Here is a 19,467-nt window from a genome sequence, read left to right on the forward strand (position 1 = left end):
TAACATGAGCATTGCAAGTTATATCCTAGTACATTTCCGCACATAAAATATCTGTATTTACATATGAAGAATTTGTTTGCAAAAACATAACAAAATCATTTATTATGCTGTCATATTTTTTATTGTGTTAGCTGGATTTTTTAGTTATTTTTACTTAATCAAAATAACCCAACTGCAGTTCGATTAAGATGAATTGGAATGCACAATAAGGATTTTTTTTAAGTTCCTAAAAACGGATTATCTGCTTTTGCAAATGAACTCTTCACATTATAATATAACACAAATAAAAATGACACATAAAAGCTAAAAAAAAATCAGTCAAGTAAGATCATGTAAAGTGTAAAAAGCGATCAAATGAGGTCTTTATTAAATAAGTTAATAAATGAAGTGTAATTTTCAGTCTGGTGCTCTGTGCAGCGAAGCGCTGTAAGAACCACGTGTGTGAAATCTCGCAGAGTCTCGTCTCCCACTGAGGTCTCGCGTTGCTCCCGCGCACGTTTCCTGTTCCGGGGTCGGTAGTGTACACTCCGTGTGTGTTTATGTGCTTGTGTGTGTCCGTGTGTGTGAGTGTGTGTGATGATGATGATGGCGGAGCTGGTGCAGGGACAGGCCTCGGTGGCTCAGCCCGGGATGAAGGCGGACGGATTCACGGACCCGTTCCACCGCGCACGACAGGTAGAGTCGCGAGCGAGCGCGTGAGGATGAGATGTGTCCGTGAGTGTGTTTGACGAGCGGCGTTTGGACGGAGAGTGTGTAGCCTGTTAGCTGCTAGTGCTGCAGGAGCTTTAAAAACTCCAGCACACACACACGCACACACTCACACTCTCACACACACACAGACTCAGATTAAGGCCACAACACAACAACCGTGAAACACAATTTACACGCGCTCGAATCGCACAACATCGCGCTGACAACAACGACAACAACTTTAGCGCTGTCCGCTCGACCGCGAACTCCAAAAACGGCAGCAACAAACTGCTGCAACCTGTTGTTGTCTCACACACACGCGCACACATCTTAAAACTTACTTCGACACGCGCACACACTCGCACGCGACAAACTCCAGGCTTTGCGCAAACGTTCGTGCGTCGCAAACGAGCGGAAAGTGCGCGGCGTGAAGTTTGTTGTGCACGTTGACACTCGTGCTAAAGCTCACACTCTCGCGCACACACTCGTGTAGTGAATCCTCAGAGGTGATCATGCGCTCCGAGCAGTTTTAGGAGCGAAGAAAGAAGTTCTGTCACTGTGTGTGTTTCACATTATCATGCTCGTGTTCTTCAGAGGCCTTGTGCTTCTGCTCGACTACTGCACTTTCATACTCCAGCTTCGTTTGACCACTAACACACACTACTGCATGTAGCACATCTACTCAACTGAAGATTGCACTCCTTTCCCCATTGCTTACAGCACTGCAGAAAGTTGACTTACACTTTTAATACTCCAAATCTTCATTCCAGCAGAAATACCACATGCTCTAATGGTAAAATGATGATTGAAAGTGCTCATCTGAGCAGATATACTACATGCAGTACTGTGTGGATGGTGAAATGATCACTTTTGTAACTGTAGTCATCATTTTATCACTACATATAGTATTGCATGTAGTATGTCTGATCAGATGAGAACTTTTAATACTCCTAATCATCATTTTACCATTATATATGGTATTGCATGTAGTATATCTGCTCAAATATGCACTTTCATACTCGTTATCATCATTTTACCATTATATATGGTATTGCATGTAGTATATCTGCTCAAATATGCACTTTCATACTCGTTATCATCATTTTACCATAATATATGGCATTGCATGTAGTATATCTGCTTAAATGAGCACTTTTAATACTCACAATCTTTATTTTACCATTATATATGGTATTGCATGTAGTATATCTGCTCAAATATGCACTTTCATACTCATTATCATCATTTTACCATAATATATGGCATTGCATGTAGTATATTTGCTCAAATATGCACTTTTATACTCCTAATCATCATTTTACCATAATATATGGCATTGCATGTAGTATATCTGCTCAAATATGCACTTTTATACTCCTAATCATCATTTTACCATAATATATGGCATTGCATGTAGTATATCTGCTTAAATGAGCACTTTTAATACTCACAATCTTTATTTTACCATTATTGCAGTACTGCATGTGGTAGTTCTACTCAAATGAGTGCATTTATACTCATAATCATAATTTTACCATAATATATATGCCATGTAGTGTATGTGCTCAAATTAGGACTTTTAATACTCATCTTCATCTCAGCAGAAATACTAGATGCACTACTACATTTAATGATAAAATGATGATTAAAAGTGCTCATCTGAGCAGATATACAACTTGCAACGGTATATATGATGATAAAATGACATTTGTAATTATTAAAAGTGCTCTTTTCACCATCACATACCTTATTGCATGTAGTATATCTGCTCATATGAGCGCTCATAATCTTTATCTTAGCAGAAATACTGTGTGAAATGCAATATTTAATGGTAAAATGAAGACTGAGCATTAAAATTGCTCATCTAAGCAGCTGTTCTTTATGCAATACTATATGTAGTGGTGAAATGATTACACTGCATGTAGCATGTAGTATATCTGTTTCTACATACATGCAATACTGTATGTAATGGTAAAATAGCATGTTATCACTAAAACCCATCTTTTTACCATTGCATAGTAGTGTAGTGTTGCGTGTAGTGTATCTGCTCAAATCAGCACTTTTAATTATTTTTATTGCTATTTTACTCTTACATGTAGTATTGCGCATAGTATATCTATGGAGATAAGGATTAGAATTATTAAAAGTGATCATTTTACCATTACATATAGTATTGCATGTAGTATATCTGCTCAGGTCGGCACTTTTAATTAATTTAATCGCCATTTTACCATTTTATATATACTATAGCACGAAGTGTCTCTGTTCAGATGAGCAGTTTTAATACTAATAATCTTGATCTCATCAGAAATACTCATGCAATACTGTATTTAATGATAGAATGAAAATTATGACTATTAAAAGTGCTCGTCTGAGCAGATATACTACATGCAATACTGTATTTAATGGTAAGATAACAACTAGTAGTATTAAAACTCTTTTTACCTTTGCATATAGTATTGTGTGTAGTATATCTGCTCATATGAGCACTTTTAATACTCACAATCCTCATGTTACAATTGCATATAGTAGGGATGCACTGATATGAAAATTTTGGCTGAGATATATATATTTATATATATATATATATATATATAATAATATGAAAGCCGATAACCGATATGTTGGCCGATAAATATAAATCCTTTTTTTTTTTTTTGATAGCCCGCTCATCATTGAAAGCCACATCCCAAACACTTCAACATAAGCAGCCTAGTTTTAACAGTGTATGTTTGAAAAATAATTTTACTCTCCTATTGCCAAATTTTCTCAAAGTCCTACAAATAAATAAAATAATGCATAAATAATGCAAACAAGTCATTGGAAATAATTACTTGCGTGTAAAGAATTAAAATGCCTGCACTATGGATCAATAAAACGGAATATTCTCTGCATGGATAATAATGAAATTAATAAGAAAAAAATAAAAGCGGTGGTTATTAATAATGCATCAATGATTTTGATAAAGTAACAAATTAATACTTATTAATACTTGATTAATAGCAGCAGTGCTGTTTGAGCTGCCTGCGCTGTAGCTGCAGAGCTGAACGAACACAGGTAAACTGAAACATTGTTAGCGGGTTAATTAGGCTATATGAGAATCAGATATTTATAGAACATAAACATAATATTACAGCCTATAAATGCACAAAAAGACGGAAATGCCCAAGTAATCTAAAAGTTATCCGGTAGTCAGATGTGTAACTCGTGGATGCGCTCTTGGTTCTTCTCATAACAACATACTGAAACATGGCAAATATACCCCAAAGAATTCACAACTTTTTATCACTGTAGTCTTTTATCATTTTATGTATTTGACAGTCCCAGTTTTAGTTATTAATGGTGTGCATTGTTGTTTAAGCTGCGTGCACTGAAGCTGTAGAGCTGAATGTACACTGGTAAACTTAACGTTAGTGCTTTGCTAGCAGCTTATTTAACTCAAGGAAAAGCATCCTATGAGATTAATCAGATATTTAAACAACATAAACATAATATTACAACTTATATATGTACAACGTGATGCGGTTGCTACATGCTGTGTAGTCAGAATGTGTTGTGGACGCGCTCTTGGCTCTCACATAACAACACGCTGAAACACGGCACCTAAACCCAAAGAATTCACAATGTTTTATTATAATAATGTTCTCATTAGAATGTTATATACACGGCATTCCCAATCATAGTTATTAATGTTGTGTGCAGCTGTTTGAGCTGTGTGCACTGAGCTGAAGATCAGCGGTAAACTGAAGCTCTATCAACTTAAACTATAAACCCAGCGCATTATATATATGAGATAAATCAGAAACGCATAAAATAAACAGTATTACAAGGTACAGTTGCACAAAAGGCTGCAAATGCAAAAGCGAACTGAACTGTCATGGAGGTGTAACTCTGTTGTGGGCACAATCAACACATGCATAAAACACGGGCGCACAAAGATTCCACAACATTATTTACAGTAATGTTCACATGATAATTTTATGTAGCCTTTGACAGTCTTGCCCTGCACATGTTGCAATTAAGTTTATTGTACTTTTCCAAGTGATTCCAATCATATTTCAGGCATTACAAAACCAGCATGGAGAACAATGTGCATCTGACGTGTCTCCCAAGGAAATAATACATTATTTATCGCCGTAAAGATATCGGACGAATTTTCTTATTGGGCCGATACTGATAACAGTAAAAATGAACATTTATCAGCCGATACCGATATGGTGGCCGATATATTGTGCATCCCTAGCATATAGTATTGTGAGTAGTATGTCTCCTCATGAGCACTTTTAATAGTCATAATCGTCATTTTACAATTGCATATAGGGTTGTTTGTAGTATATCTGCTCAAATGAGCATGTTTAATACTCATAATCATCATTTTACAATTGCATTTAGTATTGTTTACTATATATGCTCACATGAGCCCTTTTAATACTCATAATTGTCGTTTTACCATTGCATATAATATTGCAAGTACATAATATTGCAGAGCACGTTCAATTTTAATTGACATCTTAGCATATAATCGTCTCAGAAGAAATACTACATCCAATATTGTATGTAATTGTCAAGTGAGTACTTTTAATACTCATAATCTTAATTTTACCATTACATACAGTATTGCATGTAGTACATTTGCTAATTGCTCATATGAGCATATATACTACATGCAACACTGTATTTCATAAAAAAAAAAGATTGTTATTATTAAAGTGGTAGTTTTACCATTACATAAAGTATTGCACATATTATAAGTGCTGAGATGAGTACTTTTAATACTTATAATGTTCATTTTATTACATATAGCATTGCATGTTGTAAATCGGCTGAGATCAGAGTATATTAAGTGTAATAATTACAATTCTCATCTGAGCAAAAATACTACATGCAATGGCAATTATGAAAGTGCTAATTTTTAAGTCAGTTTTAACAGTAGTAAGTGTAATTTTACCACTACAGATAGTGTTGCATGCAGTGTGTCTAGCGTTTTAATACTCAGAATCAAACTTTTGCCATTGCGTATAATATTGCATGTAGTATATCCACTCATGTCAGCACTTCAGTACTTGGGAAAAGTTAAACTATCTTGCAGACATTACACTTTATTCCACAGAAGATCTTGTGGTAGTTGAGTTGATTGTTAAAGTCATTGATTTGCTGAGCGGCGTACAGTAAAGCGGCGACGTGCAGCTGTCGCGACACACGCGTGTCTGTGTTTCAGAGAGAAGCTGGAGCTGTGAATATGAGACACTTTGAGAGGAGTCGCTCATGCGTGCATGTGCCGCACCACGTTTGCATAACATGAAAAACCAGACGGGAGCCGTAAACTTGCCTGCGTGTTCCATTATTATAGCTTATTCACGACATACAGGTGCGATTTCATCAGGTGTTGCTTTGTCATACAGGTAGCAAACCGTTGCTTTTTTTTTTTTTTTAAACCCATTTTGAGATGTTAAGTTTTTCAGCATGTTTTGAGATGTTAATGCAGCTCAGTGTAGAGTTGTTTTCTCTGCATGACTTCATTGTAAATCTCCTGAGTGTCGGCGCTTGTAAGGAGGCGCCTGACGGATCGATACTCCGTTAAGGCCTGTCAGCGTGAGCAGAGCCTGATACTGTACTGACAGACCGCGTGTCTTCTGCTTTCTACAGTAACGCCTCGCGTTTGTGCGAGTTTGATCGCTTGATGAAAAATCGCTTGCCACAATAAGTTTATAAAAGAGATTTAAGCTTGAGTTTTTGATTATGTAATACTCATTAATTTGGGTTAGTTTGTGGGGCGGTTGTGTGTTAATTAGTTTAAGCAGCTGTCATTTAACTCAAATATCTAAATAAAAGCTGTTATAAAATGCGGTGTTGCCACATTGTTTGGCCGTCGTAAACCGCTGCAGTTAGACTAATGAATGGGTACTTCACAAAGGAATTGTTTATTCTGATTGTTGTTGTTATTAACAACTTTTTTAACGTTGCTGTTTAATTCTTTTGTCATTAGAAAACAATACACCACTCTAAAATATGTATTGCAGTGATTTGACCAGTTTTGCCACTATAGTTTTTATTAACATTTTCTATTTTCATTTTAATTTGAGTTAAATTAATTTTTAGTGAGGTTTGGTTTTTATTATTTTTTTTTTAAATTTATTTATTTTTTTAGTATTTTTTTGTGTATTTGTTTATTTATTTATTTATTATTTTTATTTTTAGTATTTTTTGTGTATTATTTCAGTTTTAGTTATTTTAGTACATCACAATAAATAAAGTGAGAAATGCAGCCTTGGGAACTAGCTGAAATAAGTTTTTTTTTTTTTTTTTTTTTTTTTTAAAAAAAAAAAAATATATATATATATATACACACACATACATACATACATACATACATACATACATACATACATACATACATACATACATATATATATATATATATATATATATATATATATATATATATATATATATATATATATATATATATATATATATATATATATATATATATATATATATATATATATATATATAAAGGTTTTCTTTATGGTTTTAGTTTCAGTTATTTAAGTATGTCAAGTTAATCTAAAACTAGTTTAAAATAAATTTAGATAAGTTTCTCTAAAAATATGATATTTAATATTATTTATTAATATTATAATATTATTATATATTTTTTATTATTATTATATTATTTTTTTTATTATTATATATTATATCCCCCTTTTTATTTTATTTTATTTATTTTTTTTACTAGTTTTTGTGTGTGTGTAATTATTATTATTTATTTCAGTTTTAATTGTTTTAGTACATCACATTAAGCTAAATTAAAGTGAGAAATGTAAGTTTTTTTTTTTTAAATATTTCATTTTAGTTAACATTTATTTTATTCTGATTTACATATAAGGTTTTATTAATGGTTTTAGTTTTTAGTTTAAATTAAATCTAGATAATTAAATCTATCCAAAATCTTAAAAAAATGATGTGAAATTTAATATTAATATTAATATATATAATTATATAAATAATATTATTTATTAATTATTATTCATTAATATTATTTCAGTTAATGTTATCTTATTTCAAGTAATTGTTTTTTGTTTGTTGTTTTTTTTACAGTTTTAATTTTAGAGTTATTTTCACTGTAATGCACAACCTCTTGTGCCTTATTGCTTTATAATAATGCTTGAATTATAAGACTTTAATTTTTTAAGGTTTTCTGCTTTTGTTCTAATGTCACGCATTTTATTGCTAATATGGTAATGATTGATCATGTAGTTTTAAACATGTTTGTGCACACGTGTGCCGTTCAGGCTCCATTTCGTAACACGTCTCTGTCCGTTGTTGACGCGTGTGGCCTTGAACGCAGAGCTGTGACACCTGTGGCCGGTTTTGAAGTTTTCTCCTCGTGTTTGAGCGCGGCCCGGGCGCCTGTTTGTCAGCTTTTATCAACTGGGGAAGAAAATAGACCTGGGCTCACGTCCAGAATCGCAGGCCCGTTTTACAGCCTGTGTGGACAAACGCGCCGTCTCTGCCGCTGCTGAACGCTCCAGACCTGATTTATCAGCCGTCACAATGCACTTTATCTGTAGTTTGCTCTCTCGCGATAGAAACGAGCGCTCGTTTGTGTTTGATTTGCGATGACGCGCATGTGAACGAGTTACATAATCGGCTTCGTCCGAGCAGTGCAATGACAGCTGTCATGTTTAACCCTCGTAATGCATCCAAATTATGTGTATTTTCACATTTCCTGTCTGGACATGAGGAATCTTAATATTTACTTAATGTTTTTTAGATAAAACCATGCTGTATCTGATCACCAACTTCATATTAATGAGTGAATGTGTACAAATGTGAAATGTTTTGAATGTTACAGTATTTTTACTGCAACTGCATTTAACTTGGGTTTTTTTTTTTTTTTTTTTTTTTTTTTTTTTAGTATGTAAAAAATTTGGAAATATTTGAAATGTCAAATTAATCATAAACCACACAAAATAAATATGGAGAAAAATGAATACATTTATTTGTTTATTAAAAATTAATAAAATAATGTAAAAAAAGATTTGTAAAAAAAAATTTGTTACTGCGACTGCATGTAACCCTTTTTAAGCAAGTATAATTTAGGAATTCTTTGACATGTCAAATTATACATAAACCACAAAAAAATATGATGCCAAAAAAATGTCTTTATTAAAAATGAATAATAAAATAAATAATATTAATTAATAAATTATGTTTGTTACTGCAACTGCATTTGACTAGACAAAATAAATATGATAAAATTAATTAATTAATTTATTTATTTATTAAAAAGTAATAATAAAGTAATGTAAAAAATAATATTCATAAATTTATGTTTGTTACTGCAACTGCATGTAACCCTTTTTTAGCAAATAAAATGTAGGAATTCTTTGATATGTCAAATTATACATTAACCACACAAAAAAATATGCAAAAAAAAAAGAAGATTAATTTATTAAAAATTAATAATAAAAATATTAATTAAAAATGTTTATTTGTTTCTGCAACTGCATTTAACTCAACAACTTTTATTTATTTATTTTTTATAAGTAAGTAAAAATTAAGAATCCTTTGAAATGTCAAATTATATATATTATACTGGCTTTGTATTTTTTTTTCTGCTTGTATTTTTGTGTGTGTGTATCTTTTAACTTTTATTTTTATGTTTGTACAGCGCTTTGAGATGCTGCTTTTAAAGGCGCTATATAAAATAAAGTTTAATTATTATTGTTACATTAATCACGCATAAAAAATATGATGCAAAAAAATTATGTATTTATTTAAAGTTAATGATAAATAATTGCAAAAATAATATTAAAAATTTATATTTATTAAAAAAATTACAGTTTATTTTCTTTCAATATTGATAATTCCATTTATTTGAATATATTTGTATGACATTTATAAGAACTATAATTAGTTATAAAAAAGTATAAAAATAGAAAATTACCAGTATTAGCCCCACTGGAATGAATGGGATTTAGTTCAATTACTTCGAATTTATATAAATTTTATATATATATATATATATATATATATATATATATATATATATATATATATATATATATATATATATATATATATATATATATATATATATATATATATATATATATAATATTTATTTTATTATATATATATATATAATATTTATTTTATTATAATTTCATAATTAGAATTTATTTGAAGTTTACATATAGTCTGAGAATTAATAGTATGAAATATGAATCCCATTAGAATGAGAGTTTAAATACGCTTGAGAATTTTTAACTCGTTATTGCTCAAAGACTGTCTAAAATGATGAAACGTACATATTTATGTCTAACTAAATGCCATTAATATTATTCTGGAAAAAATCAAGCAAATTAATTTTTTTTTACTTGCATAACCTTTCATTTTCAAATGAAAAAAAGTGAACATTTTCTTGCTGCAATGTTTCATATTCATGTTTGTCAACAAAAATCAATCCAAGCCCCATCTGATATATGTGAAAAATGCTTTTTTTTTGACACTAATATAACTCCATAGATCATTTACACAGTATTTTTGACACCTGATGTCACTCCATACATGCATCTAAAATATGTAATATCATTTTTTTTTTTATTTAAATGGTTTAATATCTTCAAAAATAATTGTAAAAAATCTGAAAAAATAATTGATGTGTATTTTGAGGGTGTTGAAGCATGTGCAAAGTTCTGTTCTTTTACTAAAAACTTTAGAGTTTTTTTAGAGTGTTTATTCTGTGTCGGAATGAAGATTTAAAAGGAGGTTTAAAACCTGTTTCTCATCCAGTTTCATTGAATTAGTCACTACTGAAACAATCAGAGCAGGTGGTGATTAGTGTTAATCCGTGAGCGTGTAGAAGTGAACGGTCTCGTTTCTCCACCCATTGTTGCGCTGCCTTTGCCCTGCTCGTGTGAGGTGTTTGCGTGATTGCTCGTCAGCGTGCTTGTTGCATCATGGGTAATTAATGGACTCCATTGACCTACGTCGGCTCGTTCCTTGCGCGTCCGCTTGCGGTACACGTTGGTGCGGGCGTGAGCGCTGGAAAGGACCCGTTGCGTCCGTGTCAAGTGGGCAACAAGTGTCCGGTTGTTCGTCTGAATTCCTCCAACTCCTGTTTACCTTCCCCTGCGTTTCGCTGGAGTCGTTCCCTCGGGTCGCTCGTTTATCCCGCCGCTCGCATAGCTGGCATTCCTTCCCAGCATTCCCCAGAAAGAGGGTTTAGCTGGAGGGGAGAGGTGGAGACGGGCCTGTCTCTCTCTGTCGCTCTCTTTCTGCCCCGCTCCAGTCTTTCTCCTCAAAATGGCCTCTTGCTTTGAGTTGAGCAGCTTTAGGACGTCTCTTCTCTGTCTCACAGCGTTCAGTACTGATGCTGCTGAAGGACACTTTTATTCTTACGATTAATAGCTCTGATTGTTTTCGTGGATGATTTAGGTTATTTGTCTGACGCACTAAACTCAAGATTTTGGATTTGGATAGTTTCATATAATTGTATGTGTGTATAATAACATACGTAATTAAAGTTGAACAAAAGTTGAACACACACACAAACACATAAATTTTTATATATATATCTATATATATCTATATCTATCTATCTATCTATCTATCTATCTATATATATATATATATATATATATTTGTGTACATATATTTTAACAAATTTTATACATAAATATACAAAGTTTATCATTTAAATAACTATATATAAAAATTTAGTCATTTTTAAATAATATTTTGCAAATTGTATATGTATATATATATATTTTAACAAACTAACTTAAATATACGAAGTTTATCATTTAAATAATTATTTTTAATACATTTTTTTAAATTTGTTTTGCAAATTGTGTACATATATTTTTTTTTAACAAATTTTAACTTAAATATACAATGTTTATAATTTAAATAATTATAAATAAAAATGTAGTAATTTTAATCTTTTTTTTTTGCAAATTGTGTACATATATATTTAACAACCTTTAACTTAAATATATAAAGTTTATCATTTTAATAATTTTATATAAAATGTTATAATTTAAATAATTTGTTTTGCAAATTGTGTATGTAAATATTTAACAAACTTTAACTTAAATATAAAAAATTATCATTTAAATAATTTTTTTTTTATCTTAACATCTTTTTTTGCAAATTATGTGTACATATATTTAACAACGTTTAACCTAAATATACAGTTTATCATTTAAATAATTATATATAAGAAATTTATAATTTTCTTTTTTTTGCAAATTGTGTGTACATGTATATTTATTAACAAATTTTAACTGTTTATAATTTAAATTATATATAAAATTTTATCATTTTTAAATAATTTGTTTAGCAAATTGTGTACATACATATTTTCACCAACTTTAATTTAAATATACAAAGTTTATCATTTAAATAATTATATATAAAAATGTAATTTATATATTAAATAGAAAAATATAAATGTAAATTTTATTTTTTGTCAAATTTATATTTCATGGTACATTTCTGTTACTAATACAGTGGTTTTAAATGAATAAAAAAAAAAAAAAAAAAGGAAACACTGAAAAAATGGCGTGCTTTTGCTGCATGTAGTGGCATATCATGATATATTTCAGCAAAATTGTATTAATGCTTGTGTTACCTACATGCAATGAGAGCATTACAAATAATTTAGGTTTTTTTATGACTGATAATACTGCGCTTTAAAATGTGCTTTATTATTATGATTGTATGTATTTTGACTCAAACATTTACAAGCTTGCATTTTGTAGAATTACCTGTCCAGTAATTTGTCTTTGTATGCATTTGTCCCTCAACTGTTCTAGTTTTGTGTGTTTTTGTTTTAGTAGGTCGTTTTGTGTTAGTTTGTTCTGTATAAAAGCAAAAGCATCAAAATAAATGGTTTTTTTTTTTTATTATTTTAAAATAATTAAATTCAATTTTTATACATTTAATTTAAATGTAATTAAATGCAATATATACAAAATTGTCTATATTAATATAAATATATAGGCACAAAAAATAATATTTTCATCTGTTTTCTGTCGGTGTACTCCTGTGTTTCAGAGTGTGGTTTGCGCTGATGTCTTACAGATTGCTAAGATGGGAGGAGAGCAGATGCAGCATCTGAACAACTCGTCTCCAGTCGTCGATGCCGCGCTGTACGGCTATGGAGGGCAGAAACGCTCGCTGGACGAAGGAGGTACGTCCTCATGTCCTTCATTTATCAGATGGATCATTAAGACTGTAAACTCAGATGGGATGAGGTGTGTGTTAATGCAAACACACACCGGTGACAGATGTTGTGTATTAACGCTGCAGCATCTACTAAATGAGTAGTTAATGTGAGTTCGGCCCGATGTGGTGCGTGTCTCATCCGTGTGAGTCAGCACACGCGTCTGTCGTCTCACAGTTATACAGTCCATGGGACAAATGTAAAGCAACTGTGAGGTTCAAATCAATGCAGGACTTTATGAAGCGTTGACCTTTGACCACGTTTTTTTTCCGCACCAGTCATTGATTGGTACTTCTGTTCTTGAAGCGCTTGCGAAAGAGGTAGCAAACGTCAGAAAACGGCGAGCGTGAGAGATGTTTCAGGAAGTGAAACCTGTTTGTGCGGCCGAAGCGCTGCAGAGAACGAGAGCAGAGGCTTTAAAACAGTCATACAGACACAATCACAGCACGACTGCTGTGGTTCAGACATGTCATGATTAAAACTGGCCTGAAAGTTAAAGTTAAATTGATGGAAAATTATTTTTATTTTTATTTTTATTTTATTTTTTTTTCAGTTATCAATGCAGTGTTTTTTTTTTATTAGCTTAAATTGTTACTGGCTGTTCATAAAACTTGAATGGACATTTTACTGTTTTTAAGCCATTTAATTTTTTTTAAAGATTTTTTTTTTTTAGCTGTTTAATTATTATTAAAACTTGAACTTCATTATTTTAACCAAAAATTTCTGTTGTCTCAGAACTTTATATAATTGATTATTTATGACCGTATTTTTAAATGTGCTTTAAAAAAAAATTTTTTTTTTAAACATTTATTCTAAAGTTTGAAGTTTCTTCTGGGAGACTGTAATATGATGTTCTGTGTATTTTTCAGTAAAAAACAATTCATGTATCTTTCCCTTCTGGTTTTTTTTAGAAAAAACACTCCCCAAAATTATATTAATTAGCATTGCATCTTATTTGTAAACAAAAAAATTACCTTGGAAAATACATTAAAAAAACTTTTAAAACAGTTTTTTTAGACAAACAACAATAATAATAATAATAATAATAATAATAATAATAATAATTAATAAAAATAATAATAAAAATAATAATAATAATAATAAACTAATTTTACTGTTTAAGCTTTTTTTTCAAAAAAATTATTATTATTATTATATTACTATTATTTTCTTTGCTATTTAATTATTATTATTATTATTATTTATTATTATTATTATTATTATTATAATAATAATAATAATAACTAATTTGACTGTTTTTAAGCTATTCAAATCATTTTTGTTTTCAAAAAATATTATTTTATTTTATTTTTTGCTATTTAACTATGTAAAAACTATTTTTAAACTATTTATTACAGCATTTGAACTACATTTTACCAAAGCACTTCTATTGTCTCTCAACTTGAAATAATAATAATAATAATAATAATAATAATAATAATAATAAATAAATAAATAATCCTGATCTAATTTTACGGTTTTAAAGTTTATTTATTATTATTTTCTTTGCTATTTGCCTAGATACCATTTTTGAACTATTTAATTATTTATTAAAACTTTTGAACAATATTTTACCAAAGCATTTCTATTGTCTCAGAACTTGGATTATGACCGTATTTTTAAATGTGCTTAATTAATTAATTTATTTTTTAATTACTTTTCAATAAAGTTTCTTCTGTGTTCTGTGTATTTTTAAGTCATAAACATTAATGTATTTTTTCCTTTTGTTTCTGTGAAGTGGCTAACCAGCTCGGTGCAATGGTACATAGTACAAGGTGAGCACTTGTATTCATTAAAACTCTTATATTGCATATTACAGTTTTAGACCAATAAACGTGCATTTCTAAGCAGAGCTGTAATGATTGTTGTTGTGTGTTTGTTTAGGGCTATAATAACAGAAGACTTCAAAGTGCCTGATAAGATGGTTGGATTCAGTAAGTATTGTGGATAAATTCATTGAATGTGTAGATATTGTTCTTATGGAGTTTGGCAATGGAGCAATGGAGTCTTATGGAAACATTTGGGCTTTAAGAGTCTTATTTGTCATGTCTTTTGCAGTGTGCTCACGTTTTACAATTTTTTTTTAAATGCAACTTGAAAAAACAGTATGCGTCAAATTTTTGGCCTTTTAGAACTTTTTTTTATTGAATAATTTTCTTCTTTAAAAAAAACAGCATGCAAACCGTTTTTGGCCGAACAGAATCTGATCTGTGTGTTTGTGTTGTCCTGCAGTCATTGGACGGGGCGGCGAACAGATCACAAGAATTCAGCTGGAATCCAACTGTAAGATCCAGATCGCTGCTGGTACGTTCTGACCTGATCTTGAATTATTGTGTGTCCTTCAGGAGCCTCAAGTTTGTCTGGTTTGACATTATTGGCGGAGAGTGGCGTGACGTTTACAGCACGCCAGAATTTAGGATGCCACTGACTGTTTCCGTCGTATGATGATTATAAGTGTCTGATAAACAACACAATAGTCTTTCCTGAAGCTCAAACTGCACAGCACGCCGCCAGCAACACCTAGATTATGGGTTTGATTCCCAGGGGAAAGCAAGAAGTCACATTATATAACTTAGAATGTAATTAAAAAAAAATATACTAATTAAAATATTATAATAAATAATGCGTAATACATTTTATATGGGTATATAATATAACCAAAAATATTTAATTAATAATAATTGTAATTATAATAACATTTGAGAGTAGACTATATTAGAAAAATTATTGATGCATATTCCCAAGTTTTATTTATAATGATTTATGCCATTGCATTTATTCGAACTTATTATTGTTATGCGTAAATCTAAATTAAATGATAAATACACAGTTATAATAATGAATAATGAAAATGTGTAATAAAAATATTATTAATTTTCAATAAATGTTAATAAAGAATCATTAAAAAATTTAGAAATTGATACAGATTCCTAAGTAATTGATTTTAATTTATAATAATTTATGCCGCTGCATTTATTCCAATTTATTGTTATCATAATCTAAACTATTATGCAGAAATGTAAATGAAATTATAAAAAAAATTGTAATAATGAAACTATTTAAAAGTTATAATGAAATGTGTAATAAAAATATTATTCAATAAATGTTAATAAAAATAATAAAACATTGAGATACTGATTCATATTCCTAAGTAATTGATTTTAATTTAGTTATGATATAAGAAAAATTTGAGAAATTATTATTGATACCGATTCTTTAGTAATTGTTTAATTTTAATAATTTGGTATTTTTCTTTTTTTAGTAATTAAATTTTTGCAAAATGATCTACACAATTCTGTTGTGTTTACGCAAACAAATAAATGAACTTGTTTTATTTTCCAGTTGAACACTCTGGCATTGTTTGGGTGCTTTTCCTTCCAAATAGTGCTGGTTGTCAACATTTATCAGGATATTTCTCATAAAGTTAACTGTTTAGTAAATATTGATTTTAAAAATGTAGTCAAAGTGTTTGATTCGTCTTGTTTAAATTCATGGAATGCTAATATCACTGTGATATCCAGAGAAAATTAACTCTGAAGCTGTAAATTGTTCATGCAAACATGAACAAATGGCTTTTATGATATAGAGATGAAAAATTTGTACGATTGCAAAAAGAGCGTCGATCAGAGCGAATCCGTTCGTGACCCTGGAGCCGAGCGAAACCCAGTCAAGCATCTCGTCGTTTGCCCAGTTTGTGTTATGCAGATTTTTTTTTTGTTGTTGTTGTTTTTTTGTTTGTTTGTTTTGTTTTCTGACCTGTTTTGAGTTTATTTGTCGTGTCGCCCCCACAGACAGTGGAGGTATGATGGATAGGCCTTGCACCCTGACTGGGACCCCAGAAAGTATTGAGTAAGAACACACTGCCCTCAACAGCACCGCAGTTTAACCCTTCAGCACTAAAGCTACACTTTCAGATTCTGCTTTATTATGAGCCTCAAGTCATTCGTGTGCTGTCGTTGTGTTCGTCAGGCAGGCCAAGAGGTTGTTGGGGCAGATCGTGGACCGGTGTCGAAACGGACCGGGCTTCCATAATCAGATGGACGGGAACAGCGCCGTCCAGGAGATCCTGATCCCGGCCAGTAAAGTCGGCCTGGTCATCGGGAAAGGAGGCGACACCATCAAACAGCTTCAGGTTGGTTTGGTAATCATGTGAAATTTGTTAAAATATCTAATTAAAAAAAAAAAAAAAAAAAAAAAAAACTTATATAGTTAGTTAAAAGTTATTTATTATATATATATATATATATATATATATATATATATATATATATATATATATATATATATATATATATATATATATATATATATATATATATATATATTTTTTTTTTTCTTTTTGGTTTGTTTGTTTTAGATATTTTAACAAATTATGATATCATAACAAATGTTGTGATATGTTAGAATAGATGAGCTGTTCGATTATGAATTATCTGTTTCTGTTTTTTATTTTTTTTTTCAAATTTTGTAATGTTTATTTAAAAGTCACTAACATTTGTGTATCACTTTATACTATATTACGAAAGTTTGGGAGTCATTCAGTGACTCATGCTTCATTTTTGAATGAGTCAGATCTTTGAACAAATCAGGGGAGTTCGTGAATCGGTGACTCATTCAGAAAGAGTCACTTGCTTTGTTTCTGAATTACTGAATGACATTTTAACTATTTGAGTGATTCAGTTATTCGTAAAGACAGTAGTTTGCTTTGTTTCTAAATGAATCAGCCATTTGAACAAATCGGTTGATTGCTTCAATGACTCATTTATGCAGATTCACTTGTGTCGTTTCTGAATGAATCAGCCATTTGACCGATTCGAGTGATTCAGTGACTTATTTGTAAAGGCAGTCATGTGCTTTGTGTTTCAATAAGCTGTTTGAACTAATCATGTGACAGCGATTCAGTGAATCATTTGCAGTTTCTTTTTGTTTCTGAATGAATCAGCTGTTTTAACAAATACGAGTGAGTCAGTGTTCAGAGTCAGCTGTTTAGCCATTTGAACGATTTGAGTGAGTCAGTGATTCAATGACTTATTTCAGAAAGACAGTCATTTGTTTCATTTTAGAATGAATCAACTGTTTGAACATATCAAGTTGATGTAAATATAAAGTTGATTTATTTTGCATGAATGAATCTGCCATTTGAACAATTTGAGTCAGTGATTCAGTGACTTATTCGTAAACGCGTTCATTCAATTAATTTACTTCGTTTTTTTTAATGAGTCAAGTGAGACAATGATTCAGTGAATCATTCGCAAAGTCACTTTGTTTCTGAATGAATCAGCCATTTGAATGATTCACGTGAGTCAATGATTCAACGACTCATTCATAAAGACAGTCGTTTGCTCAGTTTCTGAATGAGTCGGCCATTTGAACGATTCAACTGAGTCAGGGATTCAATTTGAATCGTTTCATTTTCAAAAATCAATTTCTTTGATCCACAGGAGAGGACAGGAGTAAAGATGATCATGATTCAGGACGACCCGATGCCCACTGGATCAGACAAACCCTTGAGAATCACTGGAGACCCTTATAAAGTTCAGGTGTGTCTGTTTAACAGTGATTCAGTCACAGATACAGTCGTGTTATGTGCCGTTTGAGACAAATATCTGACTCCGTGTGCGTGTTCACTACAGCAAGCGCGGGAGCTGGTGGTCGAGATCATCAGGGACAAGGATCAGGGAGATTTCAGGAGCGGCCGCAGCGACTTCGGCTCCAGACTGGGCAGCAGCATCGACGTAAGAGCGCGTTCGGCTCCGGCTTCATTTAGAGCTGACATGAAGACACACAGGCCTCGGTGTTCATTGTTTGTTTATTCACGCAGGTGGCAGTGCCCAGGTTCGCAGTGGGAATCGTCATCGGCAGAAACGGCGAGATGATCAAGAAGATTCAAAACGATGCAGGAGTCAGGATCCAGTTCAAGCCAGGTCAGTGTTCACAAACATTACATTTTTAAGTTACATATGATACATAGTTTGAAAAACCTTCATTCTTTTTGGTTTTTAATACAAAAAATGTTCAGTTTCAGTGACAAAACCGTTTTCAAAATGCATCATGTAACTTACAATCTGCAATGGAATGGGAAAAGTGTAAATCAGGATTAGGCGTAATGTCTTCAGAATCATTCATGCATGTGAAAATTGGCTGAGAATTGAACCAGTAGTTGTAATCTGGCTCAGATTCAGACAGAAATCAAGTCTTTGTGGTGTTTTTCTGCCTATTAAGGGAGAATACGAGAGTTCATCTTACAAATTGTTGACAAACTTGTTTTGCCATTACCAGCAAAATTCATGAGTTTAGTTTGTAGTATGGGTTGTTTTTTTTGTTTTTTTTTTTTTGGGGGGGGGGTATGCTTTTAATTTTAGCTTCCGTTTCAGTTAACTATAATAACCTTGTATGACACTAGATGTGCAATAGTTGAACATGGCAGGAAAACAAAGCTTGCTGATTTTTGTTTTTTACCAAATTCTGACAAAGAACTTTTAAACGAGGATTATTTTTTTGTTTTTGTCATTAAAAATAAGAACAAAGAAGCAAACAAT

The 19,467-nt window shown here is 31.2% G+C and overlaps 1 protein-coding gene across 2 annotated transcripts in view; it reads left to right on the forward strand.

Moving 5' to 3' along the window:
• The first annotated feature begins 497 nt into the window (after positions 1–497).
• Positions 498–19,467, forward strand: part of fubp3 (far upstream element (FUSE) binding protein 3) — a 31,738-nt gene continuing 12,768 nt past the window's right edge. The window contains exons 1-10 of one of the 2 annotated variants that reach the window (XM_051110190.1): positions 498–675; positions 12,760–12,895; positions 14,667–14,703; positions 14,813–14,862; positions 15,161–15,232; positions 16,720–16,777; positions 16,898–17,060; positions 18,370–18,468; positions 18,562–18,663; positions 18,750–18,852. In XM_051110190.1, the coding sequence (XP_050966147.1) occupies positions 577–675; positions 12,760–12,895; positions 14,667–14,703; positions 14,813–14,862; positions 15,161–15,232; positions 16,720–16,777; positions 16,898–17,060; positions 18,370–18,468; positions 18,562–18,663; positions 18,750–18,852 (919 nt within the window). In that variant the 5' untranslated portion in view covers positions 498–576. The remainder of the gene's footprint in view (positions 676–12,759; positions 12,896–14,666; positions 14,704–14,812; positions 14,863–15,160; positions 15,233–16,719; positions 16,778–16,897; positions 17,061–18,369; positions 18,469–18,561; positions 18,664–18,749; positions 18,853–19,467) is intronic. The other variant, XM_051110191.1, reaches the window with a different exon arrangement.

The sequence above is a fragment of the Labeo rohita genome, chromosome 5 (genome assembly GCF_022985175.1).
Source record: "Labeo rohita strain BAU-BD-2019 chromosome 5, IGBB_LRoh.1.0, whole genome shotgun sequence".
In the NCBI taxonomy this organism is placed as follows: domain Eukaryota; kingdom Metazoa; phylum Chordata; class Actinopteri; order Cypriniformes; family Cyprinidae; genus Labeo; species Labeo rohita.